Raw genomic sequence first — 21,948 nt, 5'->3', positions numbered from 1 at the left:
CTTTCCTCAGTTCCCAGAGCAGCACAGCACCTGAGCTTGGCTGAAACACGGGCAGGGGGGAGAGGATAAGGCCACGGAGTGGGATGGCACAGCGGGCAGGGTGGGGACACCAACACCCCCACCAGCACAGCATTCAGGGCGCTGCGAAAACAGGTGATTTCAGAAACGCCGGTGTTCGAGTTAAGTATTTTTATTATCAAAATTATTACATCTCTTGTGAAAGTTCAAATGTTACAGCACGGTGTAAAAACTCCACTAGAGTAAGAAGCTACAGCCCCCACCTTTCCAAGAGCTTTCCAGGGTCCCTCCCTCCTGTCCCGCTGCGACCAGAGGTGCCGGTGCCCGGGCACGGGGCTCCCCCAGCCCCCTCCTGCCGCCCCGCAGGGCAGAGCCCGCCTGCCCCGTGCTGCTCATAGCGTGGAAGGGGAGGCTGCACACCCAGGGCTAAGCCGAGCGAAGTTTACACCTATTTTATACAGTATACAGACACCCCACTGCAGGGTGACAAGTTCCATCCCAACATGCTCACAGCCAGACAGTGTGAGAAAGTTAACTCTTTGATTCAATATTGTAAAAGTCTCCCCTAGGTTGAACAAACACCTGATTTCAATTGTGAATTAGAGAAACCTGTAACAGTCCTAAAAAAAGGGGGGGGGGGGGGGAGAAAGAAGACTGTGCATCTGAAAAGACAGGGGAGACAGACTCACAGCATCATGTTATCCAAGAGAAAGGAGAAGTTCCACTGCAGCACCAGGGATGACACCTGTCGTATATTAGCTAACCTACTATGGTTATAACTGAATATAAAATTAGATAAATAAAAACACGCCCGATATTACAGTAAACAAGTGAGAAAGAAGCTGGCAATCATGGAATTGAGCAGACAGGGCGCTGTGCTCGGGCGGCTCTGCCCCGCTCGGCAGACAGCTGGGAGGGACGTCCCACGTGCCACACACACACACAGGGGTCCCCCCGGCACCACGCAGCCCCGACCGGCACCGTGACCCTCCTGGCAGCTGCTCACCTCGGCCAGCCCCCAGCACACCACGCCATCGCTGCCACGTGGGGCCTGGCGGGGCCCCCGACCCCGGTGTGTCTGCACCACTACTCAGAGCCCCCCACTGCTCCCAGAGCTGCGGCGACGGTGACGGTGTCCCCCGGTGCTCTGTGGCAGTGGGCTGGCGTGCTCTGGCTCCCTGCTGCTCGCCTGCGCTGCTGGACACTCATCCTGGAAACGCTCTGGCTGCGGCAGCCGTTGCCCGGCCCGAGGCAGCAGCGTGTACTCATCTGCTTGTGACTGGAATGATCGTAACGGATTGAAGCCCTCCCCCAGAACGCACTGAGAACCTGACCTATAAAGAGAGCTTTGGGATCGGAGTTAAACTTCCCCCCAATGATTTCTTTAAACTGCATTTGTATTAAGAAAAGACGTCCGTACTGCATGGGTGACCGCGGGCACGGACAAGAGACAGAGGCTGCACCACAGTCATTGCACTTGAACCATTTGCTTTTTTTTTTTCTTTTTTTTTCTCTTTTCTATATATATATTTTTTCCTTTTGCAATGTACTCACACATCAGGGAACAGCTTTGCTACAGTCTCTGCCTCAGAGAAATCTGCTTTCTCCCGCAAGGCCAGAGGCCAATACTGCTCACAAATCTCACCCGTGCATTCAGACCTCAGCCTCTGACCCCCCAGCACCCAGCATCGGGTGCCACCTCCCAACACCGGCCCAGGAGCCACTTCCAGAGGTAACTGGAAGGAGCTATGGGCAGTTTTGTCCCTCCTGGAGTCCAAGCAGCCCTAGGAAAGTCCCGTTTGAGTCTTTACTCCAGAACCTTGAAGCTGCTGCAGTCTGTACTGATGGACGCTGCTGCCCCCTCGGTGTGGATAGTGTTGTGCACTGGAAATCACCGCCCCCCGGGAGCCCTGGTAGAGAACTGCCTGCCCGGAGCTCGGCAGGCTGATAGTCCGCAAGTCCGACTGCAGCGACCGAGCGCTCTGGGGAGCTGAGGTGGAGCTGGACGCTCCTGTGCAGGGCTGAGAGCCAGACTCTGAGGACAGAGAGTCCACAGCCATCTGCTGTGCCGGGCTGGCAGCAGCTGGGCAGCTCTTCTTCAGGAGGCTGCTGCTGGCACTGCCAGAGTGCTGCTGGCTGCTGTAATACCCCGAATTCCCCGCAAACAGGGCAGAGGAGTCTGTGGAGACCAAGTGGGCAGGGCTGGAGTACGAGGAAGAGGAGAGGGATGATGTTTCTGAGGAACCGTGGGAGAGGCTGTGTCCTGTCCTCTGTGCTGCTGCTCGGTAGCTGTAGCCAGGAGAAGGAGTAAGGTGTCCTCTGTAAGGGGAGGAACTCTGCTGGAGGAGGGTCTGTGACTCCGTCTGGGGACTGTCAGACTGCAGGAGCTGAACACGGTGGTGGGAGAAAAAAGGAAAGACATCAGACACTACGGCTTCCCTACTTCCTACCTCAACATACTCTAGCTGCTTAGTGCATCAGGACTGGGAATAGCTGACAGCTCAACAAGTTTTCCTTCCACTAATGCTGTCTCAAGTTTTACTTCTGAATGGGCAGATAACAAATAGCAGAATTTACCTGATAGCTGTATCGAGAAGGACTGTAAACTGCTGGTCCTTTGTGGGCTTCTGGAGTGTCTCCTCCTGCTGTATCTGCAATGCACAGCACAGGAAACATGTCACACTTCACCCCTGGACTGAGGTCACCACAGTTCCCTCTCAAGTGACACCTGCATGCGAGCTGCAGCTGTCTTGTTCTGCCTCCAGCTACAGCTGAAACCAGAGTGCCTCCTCCAGTCATTGGCCTTTTGAAAGCTGAAGAACCCTAACAGAAGGCGCTGCAAACATTCACGTGGCACACAGCAGCCACACACGTTAGGCACTGCTGCTTCCCTTACACCAACTCTGGTTTAGTGTAAAGCTCACTTGCCTTGGCCCAGCCTATCAGAGCAGTCACCCCAGTGACAGCATGCAGGCTGCACGTGCTCCTGGGGCTTTACAAAGGACAGAAGGGGAAGAAGTCAGTTTCCAAGGACTCTGCAGTTCTCCTCTCAGTTTTGGCTACAGGAATCCCCACTGGCTATGGTTGCAGCTGGGGAAATGAAAGCCTTTCTTACACAGGCTGTCAGCAGGCTCCTGCTGCTGGCTCTCCTCAAAGGCAGATTCAGGAGCTGCCCAAGACCAAAGCCCCAGACTGCCGGGGCTGACTGCACCACTGCTGCCGATCTGGGGAACATGCTTCACAAGTCAGTGGGCTGCTCCAAACCACCTTACTCTTAGATCTCAGAAGATGCTGACCAAGATGTGAAAAGGTGTGACTGATGGGAGGTAACAGCAGCACTGTACACACTGATGCATCATGATGCTATGTGAGAGAAAAAGGAATAAGCTTTTTCTTAGCAGAGCAAACCCTTCCACCAATGCCCTGATCTTAGAGGGCAGGTGAGATTTTTTGTCCCAGCAAATAAATGAACCTCAACTGAGATAAGCAAGAAGTACATTCAGCAAGTGACCCAGTCACTCTGACCCATACGTTCTCCTGTTGCCACTACTATAACCACAAGATTTAGCAAGTGATAGTGCTCTCTTTAGGAGAGAGGGAGAGCTGGTGGGACTAGAAGATTTCACATCAGATTTATGATGCTGCAGTCTGATGAGACAGAGCTGTTTATCTGCAGCATCTCAGGGATTCTCAGCAGCAGCGTTTGAAATGCCCTGGTGAAACAGTGTTGGTATTAGTATCAAATTTCCATGACAGATGTCTCTCAGTCCTGAAACAGGACACGCTGCATTAGTCTGCTCTGTATGTCTGCCAGGCAGACCTGGCTTTGTACCAGATGCACTGGCATGAGCAGCAGTGCCCGTGGCTTTGTAGGAGTTGTCTCTGTGCCACATCACGGTTGCTGGCATAGCCAAACAGGAACCTGGATGGAATTGTCTTTGCTGCTGAGGCTCAGACACCTTTCCTCTGGGCACAAGACCTGTACAAAGACTGATACAAGAAGCTCCCACCATGTATCCTGTGCCACTTCCCATATCCTGAAACCACATCCAAAACTCCAAGTAGCTGGTTGCTCTGGGTGACATTCTGAGTACCACACTGCAGAAGGGCAAAGATTGCAGTCCAGGAACGTTTTGTTAAGCAGTTTTGCACAGAAGAGACTAACTACTCAAGCCTGGAGACCAGAAGTTGAATCAGAAGAAATCTGAATATCACTAGAAGAAATTGTTTCCTAAAAGGTCAATTACACAAACAGTGCTGCAGATATCACATCTGGTGTTTATGCACAAAATAATCCCCAGGGAGCAAAGGCTATCTTACAAAAGGTGAATAAACTGTAAACTTCCCTAGATTTGCTTTATGCAATCTTAACAAGAGAAGGCCAACACTTCCCTCCACAATTTCTTAATACCTGCACAAGGGAGGGCACAAAGCAAAAGTGCTTCTTTCCCACTTCCATTGGAATGAGAAAGACATGAAAGAGAATTACAATTGGATCCCATGAAATCAGTGGGATTTCTGACGAGATTTAAGAGATAATCTGAAGAGATTCTCTTAAGACTACAAGAAGAAAATGCATTGAAAGGAGAAAAGGAGATGCTCCAGAGAGATCCAGAACCCTACTACACATCATCAGCAAGCTATAACCGTATCAATGAGGGAGTCCTTAATAGTTCTCAACTATGAAGCAGCAGAGATCAATTGCAACAGAGACTAAGTTATTTAAATGTGATGATCTATTAATAAAAATCCGAAGGGAGAGCAGGGTTTTGCTACATACAAGGGGATATCTGTCTAAAAAAAATAAAAAAAAAATCAACAATATTCAACAGGGACTGTAAAATAAATACAAGTAATTCCATATCACTCTAAGAAATCAGGCAACGATAAAGCGATCCGCCCACCTTACAGAAGTCACAACTGAACTTCAGATCACAGGTGGATAACAGAGAGGTGTAAGCTCAGCTCAAGCCACCAGCACTCACTGACCCTGTGTGCCACTCAGTGAGAACAACCCATTAATCAGAGAAGGAAGGAACAGTAAGGCAGAACTGAGTTTGTCTCAGTAAATAAGAGTATCTCGCAAAACTGACAAGCATCACAACTCAGGGAATCAAGTAACTTCAGAACAGAGATGAGGTACGGTGTGGAAGCTGTAATAGCTCTTACCACTGCCTGAAGCAAACGTGCATTTCAGTGAGCAACGTATTTATCTGGATGTTCATCCAACTAGAATTATTAAGTGACACCACCTGCATTTCCAGTACATAGCTGTGAATGAGGCAATCTACCCACGGGCAAAGAAGATGTCACTGCCAGAGCCAAAGCACAGGTGATCTTGAATCCAAACTCTGGATAAAACTGGACACCTTCCAGGTCTAACAGGAGAGGTTTACAGGCTCAGGCAATATTATCTGAATAACAAAGTACAGTTTGCAGAAGGCCTTTATCAGGCACTGATGACACTAAAGATGAAGGTACAAACACCTTCACTGCTAAGTTTACAAAGGTGAGCTCATCATTTCCCCACCAACAAGGAATTCAGAAGCTCCTCTTACCTGCATCTCTCTCAGCAGTGCTGTCACAGGTAGGTGAGGATTCATTTCTCTGGGATACCTTCGCACCACTTCGTAGCACCTTCTCAAGTATGCCTCGGCCCTCTCGAAGCCTCTCCACCGACGTTGGGACCATCCTGCAACAAAAAAACAGACGATTGCTACTACACAGTTGAGATCAATGTGACCAACACACAACGGGGCTGAGGGGTCCTGGGAGTAATTACATGGCAGGTTTGTCTTTGAAGTCTCAATGGTTTCTATTTAAATTCACTGATCGAAATTTATTGCAACGGCAAACCTCTACCACAGAATGGAGAGATCAGAGAATACCAGCTCCCTAAGACAGAGGAGGAATAAGATTCGGAACTACTGCAAGACAAATAAGCTCCTGCGGGGTTTTAGACTGTCACTGGCTACCGTGATAGCGCTGCCCTGAGAAAAAACAAGATCTTTTATCAGGAGGAGGCTATAAACATTCAGCCCAGCAGATCACCTGATTACAGGATACTTTGTCCCAGAAAGTTGTTTCAAGATTCAATAGCATATTGAAAATCCTGTTACTGCCTTAAAATTACATGTAGTTATTTTAAATACATTACTTTTAGTCAAACTAAAAAGGAAGAAAACCAGTATCTTATGATAATGAAATGTCAAGATAGCAGTCAGATAACTCACTGTTCCCGGAGCAGAGCTACCGTGACCATTCTGTTCATTATTGCTGCTTTGTCCTCTTTATTTTGTAACAAAAAAACCCTCTCAAGATTGGTGCTAGACCTCGTTCCACCATTTATTAAAAGTATTTGGTCTAAAGCTGGAAAAGAGAGGTGAAGTGGCTTTTCCTAGAGCCAGTCTACAGAAGCAGAGCCACTAGCACACCCCAGATCCCTGCCATGCACCTACCATGCACCTACCATGCACTGGACCATCCACATCTCTTTAAAGGAATGTCTTTTAACCTGCACGACAGTAGTGCTTCTGTCAGGGATTCACGATGCCTTACCCCAGACACGGAGAAACGTGTGCCCAAATAAATGCCCAAGCATTATATAACTATACTCAAACATGACATTAAACATACTGCGTATCACGCAAATGTGCAGCCTAAGAGTGCATTTTCTGCATTTAATGTTTTCTTTTTAATAACTGTGCTTTACATTTGCTTTTTAAAATGTATTTAATAGCCCAGATACTGAAGTTCACCCCTCACTGAAGCAGAAAGGAAAAGGGGCCACAGTTCACACCTCATGGAGGTGAATGGGGTGAGGGGGTGAATTCACACCTTCGTTGCTGCTATTGTTTTGCTGGAGACAGTTTTCTGCAAGGCTGGGTTTACTGGGCAGCAGCACATCTGTTTACATTGTGATGGCTGTATCTTGGCAACTGAAAGAGACAGAAACTTAAATTTTTTTTAAATGAAAGCTACTGGCAAATATTGTAGAACTCAGCAAAAATGTGGACAAATGAAAATTAAGGCACAAAATTTTAGATCCCACCATTTACTTTTGTCTCTAGTATGACACTGCTGTGAATGTCTGGAAATATATCAGAAATGTAAGCACTCGGGGTTACAGATGAGACTGGTTTGCAAAGTTGGACACAGTTTCTAATAGGTGTTCCTTTCTGAAGTGGAGGGGGACTGCAAGGTTGTTGGCCTCACCCATTAAAAAACAGAAGAATAGGGATTAAAAAAAAAAAGAGGAAGCAAAGCTGCTTAATCCTATTTCAGAACACATCAGCGTGGTTTCAACTTTTATATTCAGAGTCCTATGACAATACTGCATTTAATCCCACAACTCTTGAAACCACGCGATGAACTGAAGCCAGAGCATCTGCTGAAGAGGAGCAGATGAAGCAAACAGAACAGGAAGCTCCGCACAGCAGCCAGGTTACCACAGACACTCCATCCCTACCTAAGGTTTTTTTTCCCCATGCAGCTAGACTTCTCTTTCACCTTTTTGCAGGCAGAAGGAAGTGGCATGGCAGGAAAAGGGCAGGTGATAGCCACACTTGCACAAAATAATCACGAGCTAATCCTCAGCTGCCTGTCCCAGCTGCAGTCAGTCCTGACACCTGGCAGAAGGTCAGCTGGCAGACACACGGCTAGCACAAGATAAATTATTTCTCATAAATTTTCACTACAAGAGTGAGGATATTTGGGGCAGGGACGGACTGTGAAAAGGAAGAAAGCACATCTTACTATTCCTGTGAACTCATCCAAACCAATGTTTCTCAGATACTATCAGCCTCACATTTCTTGCTGCCCTCAGCACTGCTCAGCTCTTTCCCCTCCCCACCCCTGCCACGGCACAAGCAGTGACACAGCTTGACAGTGCCAAGTGAGCCTTACAATGAGATGCCTTTACACCTGCATTCTCCACAAACAGAACATGCATAGAAGGCAGCAAAGGCACAGTACTACATCACTCCAGCCAGCAGAACATCCTAAATTCTGACCATCACCACATATGCAGACAGTGTGTACAGACTGCAACTCAATACTCTGCATTTCAGCGCAGCAGTGCTTCATTCTGGTGATCAGATGTTACTGTCAAGTTTAAAAGCCTTTGAAAACCAGCATTTCCCCATATTAAATCTTCACACAATAGGGTGATTTTTTTTTCACACTTTTGGCAAAACAACTGTAGCCTAGTTAACTACTTCAAAGCTATTTGTGCAAGGCACAGGAAAGCTATGGTTGTTCCAGTGTCCCTGCTTCTCACATGTGAGGCTGTGGAGGGCTCCATCAGCTTTCCCCTTCTGAAAAGACCAACTTCGCATCACATACATCTAAAACAGAGTGGAAATTCAACAACAAAAGATCTTTTAACCTAGACCTACATTAAATTCTTGTTACAAGTACACTCCTTCAAACTTGGGTCCTTAAAAGGAAACTGGTGGAAGAGAGAACTGTTTAACTTCACCTTTCATGGCAGATTTTGGATATCTAAACTAAGAACTAAAAGGCATGCTGAGAAGGCTGCTGGTATTCTTCACAGTTAACAATTAAGAAAGAGAACTATGCCAAGACACTCAACAGAATCCATCCCACTGCAATTACTGTAACAGAAATGCCCTCCCTCCAAGAGTTTGGTTCATCTCCGCAGAGCAGTCTGAGGCTTGCTAGGAGGGATAACACTCACCACCTGCTGCTGATGTTCTCCTGGGATTTGCAGAGCGATGAGGAGGAACTGGCCCCCCTTGAGTCTGGTGGGCTGACGTCCTCTACGTGAGGCAGGGAAGGATGAGAAGGGGAGAAGCCACTTTGTGGGGAGGATGGGGTTCGTACTACAGAGCCTGGCAGGCTGCTGGCATCTGTGTCAGTCCCAGAACCGCTGCCCTGCCGGGTAGGAGTCCCTGTGCATCGCACCGAATCGCCGCCCTCCTTGGCCTCCTGCTTCCTCTTGCGGTATTCCAGTAGAGATACCTGTGAGAAGAATACAGCTATGAGTTGGAAAGCCAGGGACAGGGTTTGGGGAAAGAACACACCCACACAGTTGAAATAAATACTTCTCTTTGCAGATAAAACTTTAAAAGGTACACTGGGATTATAAATCTTCCCGAATCTGCAGGCAATCTGGAAAAAGAGCTAAATGATGCAAATTTGGACCACTGCCCCACTTAGCCACACTCACAACTGGTACTTGGGAAGAAATAAATGACCGGTTTGCTTCTGAAATGTCAAACTACTTTTCACATCCATGGTTTGTGGCATAACACAATGCAGATCAGTACACCCGTACCTCTGAGAAACCTGAGAATAAGAGCCTTCTTCACACAACTGATCTTCAGGGAGTCCTGTTCACCCCACCAGCTCAGCTACACGGGACTGCACAGGGGACCCATGACATGGCAGAGCCCAGCACAGGATTCTAGCCTGCTTACACCGCAGGTTCACACTATGGTGGTTCAGCAGCCAGCACTGCACACTTCCAACATTATCACTTAAGTAAATTATTTCTATCAGAGTGGAATGTATTTTGTGCAAACCAGTCCCAGATTTGTCAAAGGTACAGACTAAGTATCTCATGATGCTGTCTTGCAACACAGGACAGCAGGACCAAAACAACACAAGTATTTCCAGCTGAGCACTTACCACTTTCTGCATGCCTCCCCTTTGTGCTATTATGAGGCACAGTCCCTCATGGACTCACAGAAGGAAACTCTGCTCAAGAATTTCTTAACTACAATCCAATGTCTGCACACAAGTCTCTACAATGTTAAAGTGCTGAACAGGGTATTTCTAAAAAGTAATTCAAGGTATGAAGTTTTTAAGACAAGCGTAACCAAAAAACCAACCAAGCGTAAAAAAAGATCTTCCAGCTACGTAGAAACTTGATCCAAGTTGCCATACTTTCCAGAAAAGTACACATCTGCACAAGCATATGTTTATCTGTCCTATCAGTATCTGTTTTTATCACAGCAGTGCCTGATTATCACTTCTACACAGTTTTAGCTCCCTCCGTGTCACTGGCTTACTACTAGAAACCAGCACTCTTTACTTTCTATTAAACAATACTCCCGTGCTTCCAGTTTTACTTAACAATCTTTACCTACTTCTCCTGCAATGTTGCTTTCTCTCCATACCCATAAGCCTTTCCAACAAACAGTCTGTATTTTCCTTCTAGCAAGTAACACCTCCACCAATCAAAAAAGTCGCACTTTGTTATTACTCTGGCTCTTGCCACTCTTTAACAACTGTTTATGAAGGCTGTCAGCACCATGCTTCCCTTTCTGTGCTCCCCAGAAGAGTTATTTGTGATGTGATTTTGACTCTCACATCACAGTCTTGCCTAAATGGTAGCTCCCTTTCTTTTAAGGTCTTTACTGATTTCTCCCAGGAACTGCACACCTGAATTACTTGCCAAGTTTATTCATATAAAGCTTCATTTTTCTCTGCATATCTTTCCTATGGTGAGAGAACTACTGCAGTCTTAGAATCTCTCCTATAAGAATACTTGCCTTCTTCCTTTGTGGTGGATTCTGGGGAGCAGATCGGACGCCCTCACAAGCCCTCTCGCTGCAGGGAGACATGGATCCATGCGCTGTCTCTTTAAGCAGTCCTGACTCGTGCCTGCTGAAATATCCTTCAGAAGGAGAGCTGCAGCATCCTACTTCCGAATTCACTGGCTTCCTGTCTCCCAAACAAGCAGGGCCCCGCAACAAACCATCTACACGTGGCATAGCGTTCAATGGGGAAAAGGCATACATTAAATTAAACTCTGTCCGAAAAGCCTGATCAGAGCTTCGTAGCAGCATCTGTGCTTCCCCACTTTTTCCTGGGAAGTTTGTCTCTGAAGAAGAGTTCATGGAAGGTTGTGGAGCCAGATCAGAGGATCCAAAGGTGAGCAGCGACGGCCGTTCCGGGCAGGTGTTAGCACTGGAATCCAGGTCAGATCGGAGGCAGAGCTACAAAATCCAGGAAGGCCATAGGATGGGGTGGGAAGTAAGGAGAAGGATCAGGATCAAGCAGGGATGGGGAGAAAAAAAGTCAGAAAACATTCTGTACAATGCAAACCTCCTGTTTTCCAGTTGTTTTTTCGTTTTTAATCACCTTTCTGACCCATTACTGCACCGTTCTGTTTGTTCTAGAAGGGAATGACTGGGACTAAATAGTAATCCAATTTAGCTTTCCCCCTTTAAGGGTCTTACTGCAACAGAGGGTAAGACTCAGCACTATCCCTGTGGAGTCAGTGAAGAAAAAGAAAAGCATCTTGGATCACCCCAAATGTCCCAAAGCTGACATTAATAGCTCATGCTATCTAGTTCCCTATGAAGAGGAAACAGAAGAGATTTGCTGTGCATCTGCTGTTTTATTGGCCAAATTCCTGATTGCCCCAAGTCAACCACTATTGACTCCCTAACAATACGATGCCCAGAATCTCCAAGTCATTTGTTTTCCTATCTCATTTTCAGCAATCCCTAACAATAGCCCATTCATTTAATTTATACTGCTTTTCTACATTTCACATTCTCTAACAAAGGCGTAATGGCATCATCTTTGCACTGTCACAGTTTCTGAACACTAGGCACTGATATAATGGCATATCCATTTTTCTACTTTAAGTGCCAAAAAACCTCCCAGGCAAAGGAATAAATGATGCTCTCCTTCACTATGTTGTCAAGATCTCAGACAATGAACATAACTGACACAACTTCATGCTCTTTGCAGGTCTACAGAGCTTAGGAAAAGCACAGCAGCACCAGGCACCAGATCTCCCCTACTGCAGTTGCTGAAATAATTTTCCACTGTTGTCTTACAGCCCCAATAATCTGCCACATTAGAGATAAATGTGTATTTTCCACTGTGGAACAGACTCAGAGCATTTCACCTTGTGTTTCACAACAGCCCAGCAGCTAAATAAAGTACTACTTTCTTGTGTCTCTTCAACATTTTAAGACTGCAAGTGAACAAGACATAAATCAAGGCTGAAAAGGGCAGTCAGGTGCCCATACTGTACCCTCACAGCTAGCCTAAATTACCAGTGAACACTTTCCAATTTCCTCCCCAGTTGTCCTTTTGCTGCTACTTAATATCACACTCGTTTCCTGGGCTGAGGCTGATGTGGACTGTGCTATTTCCAGCAACCCCACACATCTTGCTTTCAACTCAATAATTAAAGTATACTGGGTCTTTACACTGTCTGTTTCCTATCTGTGTCAACAAACAAATAATAAATTTCAGGCTTCAGTTTTGCTGTTTTCTCCCTTGTGATAATCCCAAAAAACTTGCTCAGTCTTACTGCAGCCAACACCCCACCAACCTCCAAAATTCTCATCCTTCCCAACTCACTGGAGCCTCAAATAAACACACAAGCACACATGCTCTTCATTCCAAATGCAACTGTGATAGTGACACCTACCTCAGGTGACATGGACTCAGGTCTATGTGCAGGGGAACTCTCAGGGGAAGATACGTTCTAAAGGGGGGAAAGCATCTTGTTATTCATATAGCTAAACAGTCAATAAGCAAAACAGAATCAATTCAATCAAGCACAAAGGTCAGCAGTGGTTACTCTAAGCAAATGCTATCCCAGGAACTGGCCCCACCTTAACGCTAACTCCGTCAGTTCAGTGGTTTCTGAAACTCCCTGGAAGCTTTAAAAAATACATTCCCCAGCAAGCCAGCAGTAGATCATCACCTGTTCACTTCAAGAGGCTTGTAAACCAATAAAAAAATCTCTGTTGCTTTCTTCCCACAGTGCTACACGGCTACAGGACTAAAGTCCAAACCTTTATGAGAGTTTATTCTGTGAGACACGTTCTCTCAAATTAGATTCCATAACTAAATGAAACAGACATGGCATTAAAATAGACTTGTTATGAGTGAGCTGCATTTAGATAAAACACAGAAATTTGAACAAAGCTGCCTATGTCTATCAAGACGTTAAGCTCCTTTTCTAGAGGGAAAAAAGGTAAATGGGGCAAGCATACAGAAATACAGGCTTCTAACACTGCAACCAACATGCTAAGGTGAGACTGAAAATCAGTGACTACACTGTGGGGGTACATGGCAACACTGCTCTGATCTATTACCTCAACCACAGCAAAAGAAAGGACAATTTACAATCAAGCTCTGTGCCTGAAACAGCCCTTCATCTCTCTCCTCAGTGCTCCACAATCTTCCCTGCTAACCTCCACAGATCTGCCTTTCAGACACCTTTCAGAAAAACACTTCTCAAAGAAAATAATCTAAAACACACTAAGCTCAAAATATCACAAAGGACTGTTTGCTCTGTTGCAAACCAGATGAGGGAGCAAAACAGACTCCAGTGCATTCCAGTCTGTCACTGCACTAAATTATTTTTAATAGTTTTAAATGGCAGATTCTGAGCAGCAGACTTTTTTTTCATTTTTTTAAGTGAAAATATGCAATAATAGAAACTAAAAATAAACTATAAACAGCAGAATTCCTATTCACTGAAAGAAATGCAACACAAAGTAGAATTGGAAAGTCCTAGCTAGATAGATGCAGATAACTCTCACACTGTGTTTAGAGCAAGGAAATCCACCTAAACAGCCTGCTCAGTACCTTCGTGCAAGAGGAAGCTGTCAGGAAATCAAAGGCACGAAGTAGTGCCTTGTTACACCATCGTGAGAAAGGAGAAACGAAGAACACAGTGGAAACTGATGCAAAATATTTCTACTGTATTTTTGATGGCTGAAATCTGTCGAGGGAAAGAGAAGCTGAGGATGTGTCAGACAACCTATGGAAACTGGAACACTGTCACACTCTTTGGAAGAGACCTGGAGGACTGGGAACCATATGGGCACTGAGAGCTGAAGTAGGGAAGATGACTGAAGAACAGTGAAGAGCCTGCAAAATTTGGGAGCTGTACAAATGGAGGAAAGAACCAATCTAATGTTACTGATAACTGTGAAGTGAGGAGAGGCTGGGCTGTTAGAAGGTTTGACAGTTAATGGAGAAATACATTTGGTATGAACAAAAGTGGAGTAGAGAAAAAAGCAGTATTCTTCAGTCTGCCACCACAGTGCTGTTCAGGAACATAACTGCATACTCAAAAAGGAAGATGTGTCCAGTGCTACCTCTATGGCATATCTTTACTTCCTCTCTTTTTGGCATTCCCAGCCTCCAGTAGGATTTACCTCAAACTGTAGTGGAGTATTGCAGCGACTAGCAGCCAGAGAAGGAATTGGTGAGAACATCACACCATAACCATTGCGACTTTCCTCCTCTCCTGGCAGAGATGAGCAGGGTGTGGCCAGCTGTGGGCTCACTGAGCCAGGAACTGAAGGGACGGGAGGTGGAGGGGTGACAGGAGACAGAGGCCTCAGCAACTTCTTAACGTTCTGCTCCATCAAGTAGCGAGACTTCCATTTCTTCAGGGGACTCAGCAAGTCTGAAAAGTAAAGTGAATTGAGGATAAGGCTGTGCCTTTAATAACTGCAAATCACACACCATCTCCTTTCCCCTGCTACCAACAAAATCTCCAACATTGGTAGGAAAGAAAATATTTCAACTAGTAGAAAAGAAGCACAAGAGGGAGCTAGGGGCATGGGAGCCAGGAAGGCATATAGGAGAGGAGAGGGTCAGAAGGACACGTCTGTATCATTGCTACAAACACACCACAGAGAGCATGTTTCATTACTTGAACCCAGCAGTTTCCTATATGTTTAGGCTGTATTGATATTGCATATTTTACTTCCATGAAGGATTAATCCATTTCCCTAATATATTTTTTGACATACAGTTAAAAAAATACCAACAATTAAGTAAATCCTGCAGTTTCAGGAATATGCTTTTAATAGTTCTGGTGCTCTGTTCATTTCTCATTAATCTAACTTTTCAATAATCACTTCCCTATTATCCACATATTATCTAGCTTCCTGCCTGTCATTCTCGGAAAACTTATCACTGATCAGGTGGACCTTCTCAACTTCTTTCTCCGTAGAAAGATTCCAACAAAATACTTAACCATCCTGCTGCTTTACTCACAGATTTGAGCTTCTCCATCTTTGAGATTGATTTGCTCATTACATACATGCCTCTCAGTCTTTGCTACATCTTTCTATAGTCAGCAGATATTTTGTCCATCTAACAGCATCCTGCTGAAAAGAGATGAAATTGTACTTCCCCTCCCACCACTGGACAAATGATTACATGACACTGGGGTCAATGACGCAAGATAAAGTGATTGTCTTTTCATAGGAAAATACTGAGAAATTTAACACATGATGCCCAAGTTAGAATGCATCTACAGAAATTTGAATGAATGGCAAAGTAACATTCTCACCTGTCAGAAAGATGTGCCATGAAGCAGCAGTACACATTAAGATGTCATCCTGTATAACTGCTTTTGTTATTCAGCAGCTTCCCCAGCTTCACTCAAGCGCCCACGCTGCCCTCACGGTGCTCAGTACTCACCTGTGTCATCTTTGCAGATGCTGGAAGAACTGCTGTTCTCGTTACTTTGGTATAGACACTGGGTCCTGTTCTCTTGTGGAGCTGGTGAGGTCTGAGTCATCCCCTCTTCCAGGGCTTGTTTGATCCAGCGCTGAAACAGAACGAGACTACATAAACGTGCAACCCCTCCAGCACTTTCTGTGTAATCTTGCAGGATGTACTTCAACTCCTACACTACTGTGCAGACTGCTCAGTACATTAAGATTACCTTCTTCACATGTACTCAAACAGGAACTTCAGTTACAGCACAGCTGTCAGACTCGGTGCTAGTGGCTCCTGTGATGGATTTGACTATGTGCTCTTGAAATGTATACTAGGAACAAGTCTTCAACCATATCAAACAAAAGTTAAAAAAAAAATCAAATTATAAATTAAAAAAGCTGGCAGCCGAGAACTATAAAAAACAAGCTTTAGTAATAAAAATGAATTACCCGATAAGGTGTCTTAAGACCTTGTTCTTTGCAAAAAAATCGTTTCCTGCTCAGGAGCATGAGCACACTGCCTCACTAAGGCATATTAGAACTTTACTTAGATTCTGCTCTAACATTTCCTCTGAGGAATACCTGAGTTTAGTCACATAGTTCTTTCAGGACTGTGATTGCTTCCAGGCAGAGAAAAAGAACAAAAGATCTGATAAAAAGCAAGTAGTAGTTTTCAAGGGCGTTAGAACAAAAAGAAAATAAAAGCGAATCTTTTCTTCAGCTACTAAAAGAGCTAATACTACAGCTAATAAAAGAGATAAAAATCACAGTGGTCTTTAGAACATGGATGTGAACTTGGAGACTCATCAAATGGGCTGTTACAGTGGGTGTGCCAGCCTCATGTCTTGATCCAAACCAACTCCTCATGGGAGGCAGGAAGCATTCAGTTACTTTATTATTAAAAAAATAAATAAATGGAAAACACAAAGGTGATTCAGCCAAATGACAGAAAAACTGCTGAAAAAATACATAATTTGCCTCTGTGTACTTTGCCCGAGGGCCTTCACACGACTTTTGTTCTCCTACAGAGGTTTAAAACCATAACTTTGCCTTTCAGTAATCCAGTTAGTTCTTCTGTACATCAGCAACATGTGTCCTAAAAGAGACACACGTGTAATGCATGATTCCTCTAGCTATCAGTGAGAAAACTCAGTGAACACAATCCTCAAAGTGAAACAACGCAGATGTGAAGAGCAGGTGACAATATCTATTCTGATGGCCTTCTTTACTGTATAGCAGACACTTCCTTTGTTCAAATCCATCTCAGTGGATTACACTGCAGTCACTGCAAAGAGTGTGAAGTTCCAGTCAGTGAGCGTGGAGTACTGCTACCTCAAATGTGGCATCTGATCTGGCAGTCAAGCCACTGTACAACGTGTGATGAATGTGAACATGTTATACAGTTCAGTTTCCATCTAAGGTACAGATATTGGCATGCTTTGGATGAAAGCTGAGATCAGCTTACTTTTCTGGCACAGTTCTCAGTAGATTAAGGAAGAAGCCTGCAGACAATCCAAGAAAATACATGTGATCTATCTGAACAACCTTCATAAATCATTCTTCCTGACTGAATAATCAAGAAGCAGATACAACAAAGATCAGGTCATGGGAGAGTATCATCAAGTTCTGGACCATTTCTAGACCTCTGCTAGCTGAAAAGGAGGTCTTTCTTGCGAGAGCTTTCTGAACATTCCTGAGCACAAGAAGCAGACTTTTTCCTACATCTCCAGGCTGTCAAGTAGTAGTGATAAAAATACCAAATGCTGCTAGCAAGCAGTCCTTTCCATGGAAAAACTGAGGAAGTCCTATAAAGTAGATGAAAATCCTTATTAGAGCAGTTATAAATTATTTAATTTCAGAAAGTAGATATCTATTAAAAACAATCTGCAACACAGACTCTGAACACCAAATCCTTCAATATTTCACTTATTATTTAGATAACAGAACAGGCAGTGTGCTTAAGTTCTCAGATGATGTCAACCTAGGAAGAACAAGAACATGCTAGAAGACAGAATTCAACATTTGCTTAGTAAACTGGGAAATGGATGGGGAAAAAACAGAGCACAGCTCAATACAGACTAGAACAAAATACCATACAAAGCCAGAAACAATCACTTCTAAAATTATGGCCCTGAAAACAAATAGATTTTTTTTCTAACAAACAGTGCATCACAGACAGAACAGGTCTAAATCAACCTGTCAAAAGAAAATTCAGTTGTCATACTGGGAAGCACAAATAGGTGCAGGCTACATGACATAAAGTAGATTGCTGAATAAAGCAGAAAAGAGAATGCCTGAGCTGCAAGACAACGTTCACCTGACTTCAAAAAGATGTAGACCGAATGAAAGAAGTCCATAGTGAGACTATTCCATTCTCTCTCAAGCAGTCACAATTACTGTATGACTACAAAAAAGCCAAAGGTAACAAAAGATGCATGGGAAGATTGCCCATAGAAGCAAACAGGACTTTGTTCACATGAGTATATGTGAACCATCAAGAGCTATATCTATGAAGGAGATAATGAGGAGAGACATTTTTTTTCTAAGTGTGTGTTAGTGTAGGGCAACAAATTGGCTGGAGGTGAGAACAGCAAAGTCTAAAACTTCTCTTCAGAATAACTCCCTCATAAGTGGGCAAGGAAACTAGGACATGGTGCCTGACTTTGAGAGCTACCAAGACTGCAAGATCAGAAAGGATTTCCATAAAGCTACTCTCAGGTAATTAATTACACAGAAATTGGAAAAGCCTCTGACCAAAGCTGACAGGTGACAGGCAAGATGTATTCAGACAGAAATCTGACTGAACTACTGTTTCCCTGTGGATGGGGAAATGTTAGCACTCACTGGCCACACAGCATCTCCGGAGAAACAAAGTACTCAGCTGGACTCAGATTAGACTTCCTACAGGGCCACAAATAGACAGCTATTTTGTGATCCCAAAAAGAAAGCCATGGGCTTTGATCTTGCAGGAAGCCTGCAGCAACACAGGCTCTCCAAAGAGAAGAGAACCTGACTGAGGCACTGTATTCCCAAGGTGTTTTGCAACACTGTACAATCCCCACAACACCAATCACCTTCTGAGTGTGAAAGTAGTGAGGAAACGCATATTAAGGGCAACAATTAAACCCTTCAGATCACGTATGCTGGATAATAAACAGCCACTATAGAAGCAAAAATAAATATTTTGAAGGGGATCACAGAAAAGTTCTACTACAATAAAAAGCAAGGATGAACACTTGAACCTTGGCTAGGAGAGGGTCAGCAGTCACTGCCTAGACACCATGCAAGGCCAGCTCAGCAGGAATACATGGAAACAGACTCAAAGAGAACAGAAGAGATTTACAACTGTGCCAGTAATAGCATGATGAGTATACAGCCCCCAAAGGTAAGACGTGAGCAAACATACCTTTTTACAGGAGCTGTAAATTCCATCCAGCAGGAAGGGCCTTCGACGTCTCTCGGGGTTGAAAGGTGATCCAAAACGAATGTAGTGTTTAGGTGTGGTACAAATTAGCGGGGAGTGGATGAGACCTGGCAACATATTTAGAGTTGTTGCCAAAACTGTTGGGTCTGTAGTAATGCGTAGAGGGCATTCAATAGGGCACTCCTGCTTTTCTGCCTTGTCATTCAGCCATTCCGTAACAAGATACTGAAGGACAAAACACATGTCAATGCAACTAGCAGAGGAAGAAGAAAGGTGATATAGCACAAAGACACAGGAAAGCAATGCCTGGGGTCAGCCTGTATGCTAGAATCTCCTTATATTCTTCAACAGGAAAGAACACAGCCACCACTTTGCTGCATCATTTCCAATTCTCATCTACTGTATGCACAGCATCAGTTAAACCTGTTTTACAGGAGTAGCTCGATTTTATCTTCATTAATATTATTAAAAGGTTCTCCTAGAAACTTGACTACCTTGTTCTAAGCCAGTTTCCAGCTGTAAGCCTAACTGTATTCACAGCTACTTATTCCCAGTACATGCCAGCATTCTACTATCTTCTGCAATTTCCCATTCCCCTTAGAAATTTCTCCCAGCTTGCACATTTTAGTCTGCAGTCACATTTCCCTCTCAGTCTTCAATTCTACCAAGCTGAAAGTTAACCTATTCCATTTTGTTCTAAACCCTCTAGCCTGCTGTTCTGTCTATCCTAAAAGATACTGACACTGATCTCCATACCCAATGCGCAGTTCTGCTATCCTAAACTTACATTCCACCAAAACCTTACTACATAATGCCTAAACTTCTCTTCGTCCTCTTGGCAGTATAAACAAGAGAATTTTTATTATCCTTTCCAGGATGCAACAACCTAGTTATTTCTGGTGGCTCTGTTTTTTGTTTTCTTTTTTAAGCAAGTCTCACTTCACCTCTGTGCTGCTTGAGTTAATGTAAAATTATTGGTTGACAGTCCTTTCCTCCTTGCTTCCAACACACTGAAAGCAGGCAGAAAATTTCTCAAGACAGTATGTATACAGTTTATGGATTCTTTTCTCCGAGACTTGCCTAGCATCTCATAGATACCTGGGTACTATCTCAAGCTCAGTGTGCCCACAGAGTACACTTTTTTCTTTATCTTAGCTCTCCTCCTTACCAACGACACTACCAAACATTACTTTTTGCATTCTCACCCAGGGTTCATCCTCCATCATCCAATTCCTTATAATGTCAATCCCCCTACAACCCTTTTCCCAGGACTCCTCAAGCTGGAAGTGGTTTCCTTCCCACAAAGACAAAGCTATATGATTTGTCACTTTCTAGGCTCTTTGCTATATCCAACAGTGAGATCATTCCTATTGCACCTCAACCAGCCTGCTGGTACCTAATTTCTACATAGACTATCTGTACTGATCTGCTAATTGCCTCTTGATCTTTTTTTGTACAGCACTGTGCAGCCATCTGACTCATCGTGAGGGCTCTTAAACACTACAAGAGAAAAAATACAGCCAATGTAAAAATCAGGTCATTCTGAGTATCCTGAAGAAGAGCTTCTCCTGAGCCAACTTTTCCCTAAAGATAACACAACACCTATTTTTTCCCTGTCCAGTTTGAGCATTTGACCATATTTACCTTTTTAGTTTTGGGGTACTTCACTGCAGTACGATTAGACTGAGATCCTGCAGCCAGGATAACAGTTGGGTCAGATCCCATCAACTGTCTGCCTTCTCCTGGACCTTCTACACTGGTGACATCTGTTGTAGCTACCAAGTTGGCAGTGCTTCCCTCCTCTGAGACAGCCTGTACAAGTTCAGCTTGCTGGGAATTGGCTTGTTTCTGTCTTCTCAGTCTTTGTGCTGAACTGGTCCGATATCGAGAGAAGCGACTCTTCGGTCGGGGCCTGGAGGGTTTTGCTGGAGCTGGCTTAGTAACTGTTTTTTCTGGGACAGCATCCTACAACATAAATTGTCATTAGTCCAAGCACCACTAGAAGCCTTCAATTTCTCTCATAAGAGACTGACACACACTACCATGTTCTTTGCTGTGTTCTTAAGGTGTCGGCTAGAATACTGGTCTTAAGTAAGACAGCAGCAGTACTCAACTTGCTGTTTGTCTTAATGTAACTGTACTCACTTCAGTTCTGAGTTGGCAAGCATCATTCTAGGCAAGTATCTGTGAAAGTACCTCGGCAAAATATCTGCTATATAATGGGAACACACGCAATGAAAAACAAAACAAACACAAAGAAAATGAAAAAAGTTTCTTAATATATGGTGCCCACTGGGTGAAGGAGCTGGGCTTAATCCACCCAAAGAAGTGTGCCACCTATGAAAAGCCTTCCTACATCCAAACTGAGGGCACCAAGAAAACGCAGCCTCTTTGCAGCAGTGCACAGTGGGAAGATGAAACAGCACATATACATTCAGACTGGATAAAAGGCAGAAGTTTTTTCACCATGAGAACTGGACAAGGTTTCCCAAAGGATGTGCAATCTTCATCCTTGGAGGTATTAAAGGCAAGGCAGGGTAAAACACTGGGCTACGTTGTCTGACCTCAGAGCCAGCCCTGTCTGGGTGAGAATAGTTTTGAGATTCCCTGACATCTCTCCCAGTCCTGATGAGACAAGCTGCCTATGAGTCTGGTACGCAGGCTCTCACACATCCTTATCTTACCGCTACTTGTGAAGACCGCCTTGTGTTCACCCCAGTACTGCTGTTACTGTTAGAAACATTTGAAGCAGCAGCGGCACTCAGTGTTGAACTTGCATCCTCAGTTTCAGGAGTCTCCGTTTTTATTTCCTCCAGCTCAGGAGCCTCAGAATTGATGCTGACTTCAGCATCTGTGCTGTTCCTGTCTGAAGGCTGCTCTCGTCTCTTCTTTCTCTTTTCCAAGTTTTCAAACATGTGCATGATGGCTTCTACCTTCCTATCTTCCCGGGACTAGAACATAAAAAAGTAAATAGAAGTTAGCACTGCAAATCATGAACACAAGAGAATGCAAGAACAGATATGGGATGCAGAACAATTGGAAGAA

General features: G+C 44.4%; 1 protein-coding gene across 1 annotated transcript in view; it reads right to left on the bottom strand.

Moving 5' to 3' along the window:
• Nucleotides 1–1,503: 1,503 nt before the first annotated feature.
• SETD5 (SET domain containing 5) overlaps nucleotides 1,504–21,948 on the bottom strand; it is a 58,694-nt gene continuing 38,249 nt past the window's right edge. The window contains exons 14-24 of the mRNA XM_065749501.1: nucleotides 21,588–21,854; nucleotides 20,548–20,868; nucleotides 18,886–19,128; nucleotides 15,460–15,589; nucleotides 14,181–14,434; nucleotides 12,437–12,493; nucleotides 10,536–10,982; nucleotides 8,717–9,000; nucleotides 5,577–5,710; nucleotides 2,596–2,669; nucleotides 1,504–2,405 (exon numbers count right to left, since the gene is read on the bottom strand). Coding sequence (XP_065605573.1) covers nucleotides 1,803–2,405; nucleotides 2,596–2,669; nucleotides 5,577–5,710; nucleotides 8,717–9,000; nucleotides 10,536–10,982; nucleotides 12,437–12,493; nucleotides 14,181–14,434; nucleotides 15,460–15,589; nucleotides 18,886–19,128; nucleotides 20,548–20,868; nucleotides 21,588–21,854 — 2,814 coding nt within the window. The 3' untranslated portion in view covers nucleotides 1,504–1,802. The remainder of the gene's footprint in view (nucleotides 2,406–2,595; nucleotides 2,670–5,576; nucleotides 5,711–8,716; nucleotides 9,001–10,535; nucleotides 10,983–12,436; nucleotides 12,494–14,180; nucleotides 14,435–15,459; nucleotides 15,590–18,885; nucleotides 19,129–20,547; nucleotides 20,869–21,587; nucleotides 21,855–21,948) is intronic.

This window comes from Cyrtonyx montezumae, unplaced genomic scaffold, assembly GCF_038088225.1.
Source record: "Cyrtonyx montezumae isolate F1298 unplaced genomic scaffold, pur_monq_1.0 scaffold_6, whole genome shotgun sequence".
Taxonomy (NCBI): Eukaryota; Metazoa; Chordata; class Aves; order Galliformes; family Odontophoridae; genus Cyrtonyx; species Cyrtonyx montezumae.
This window is presented reverse-complemented; position numbering and strand designations above follow the sequence as displayed.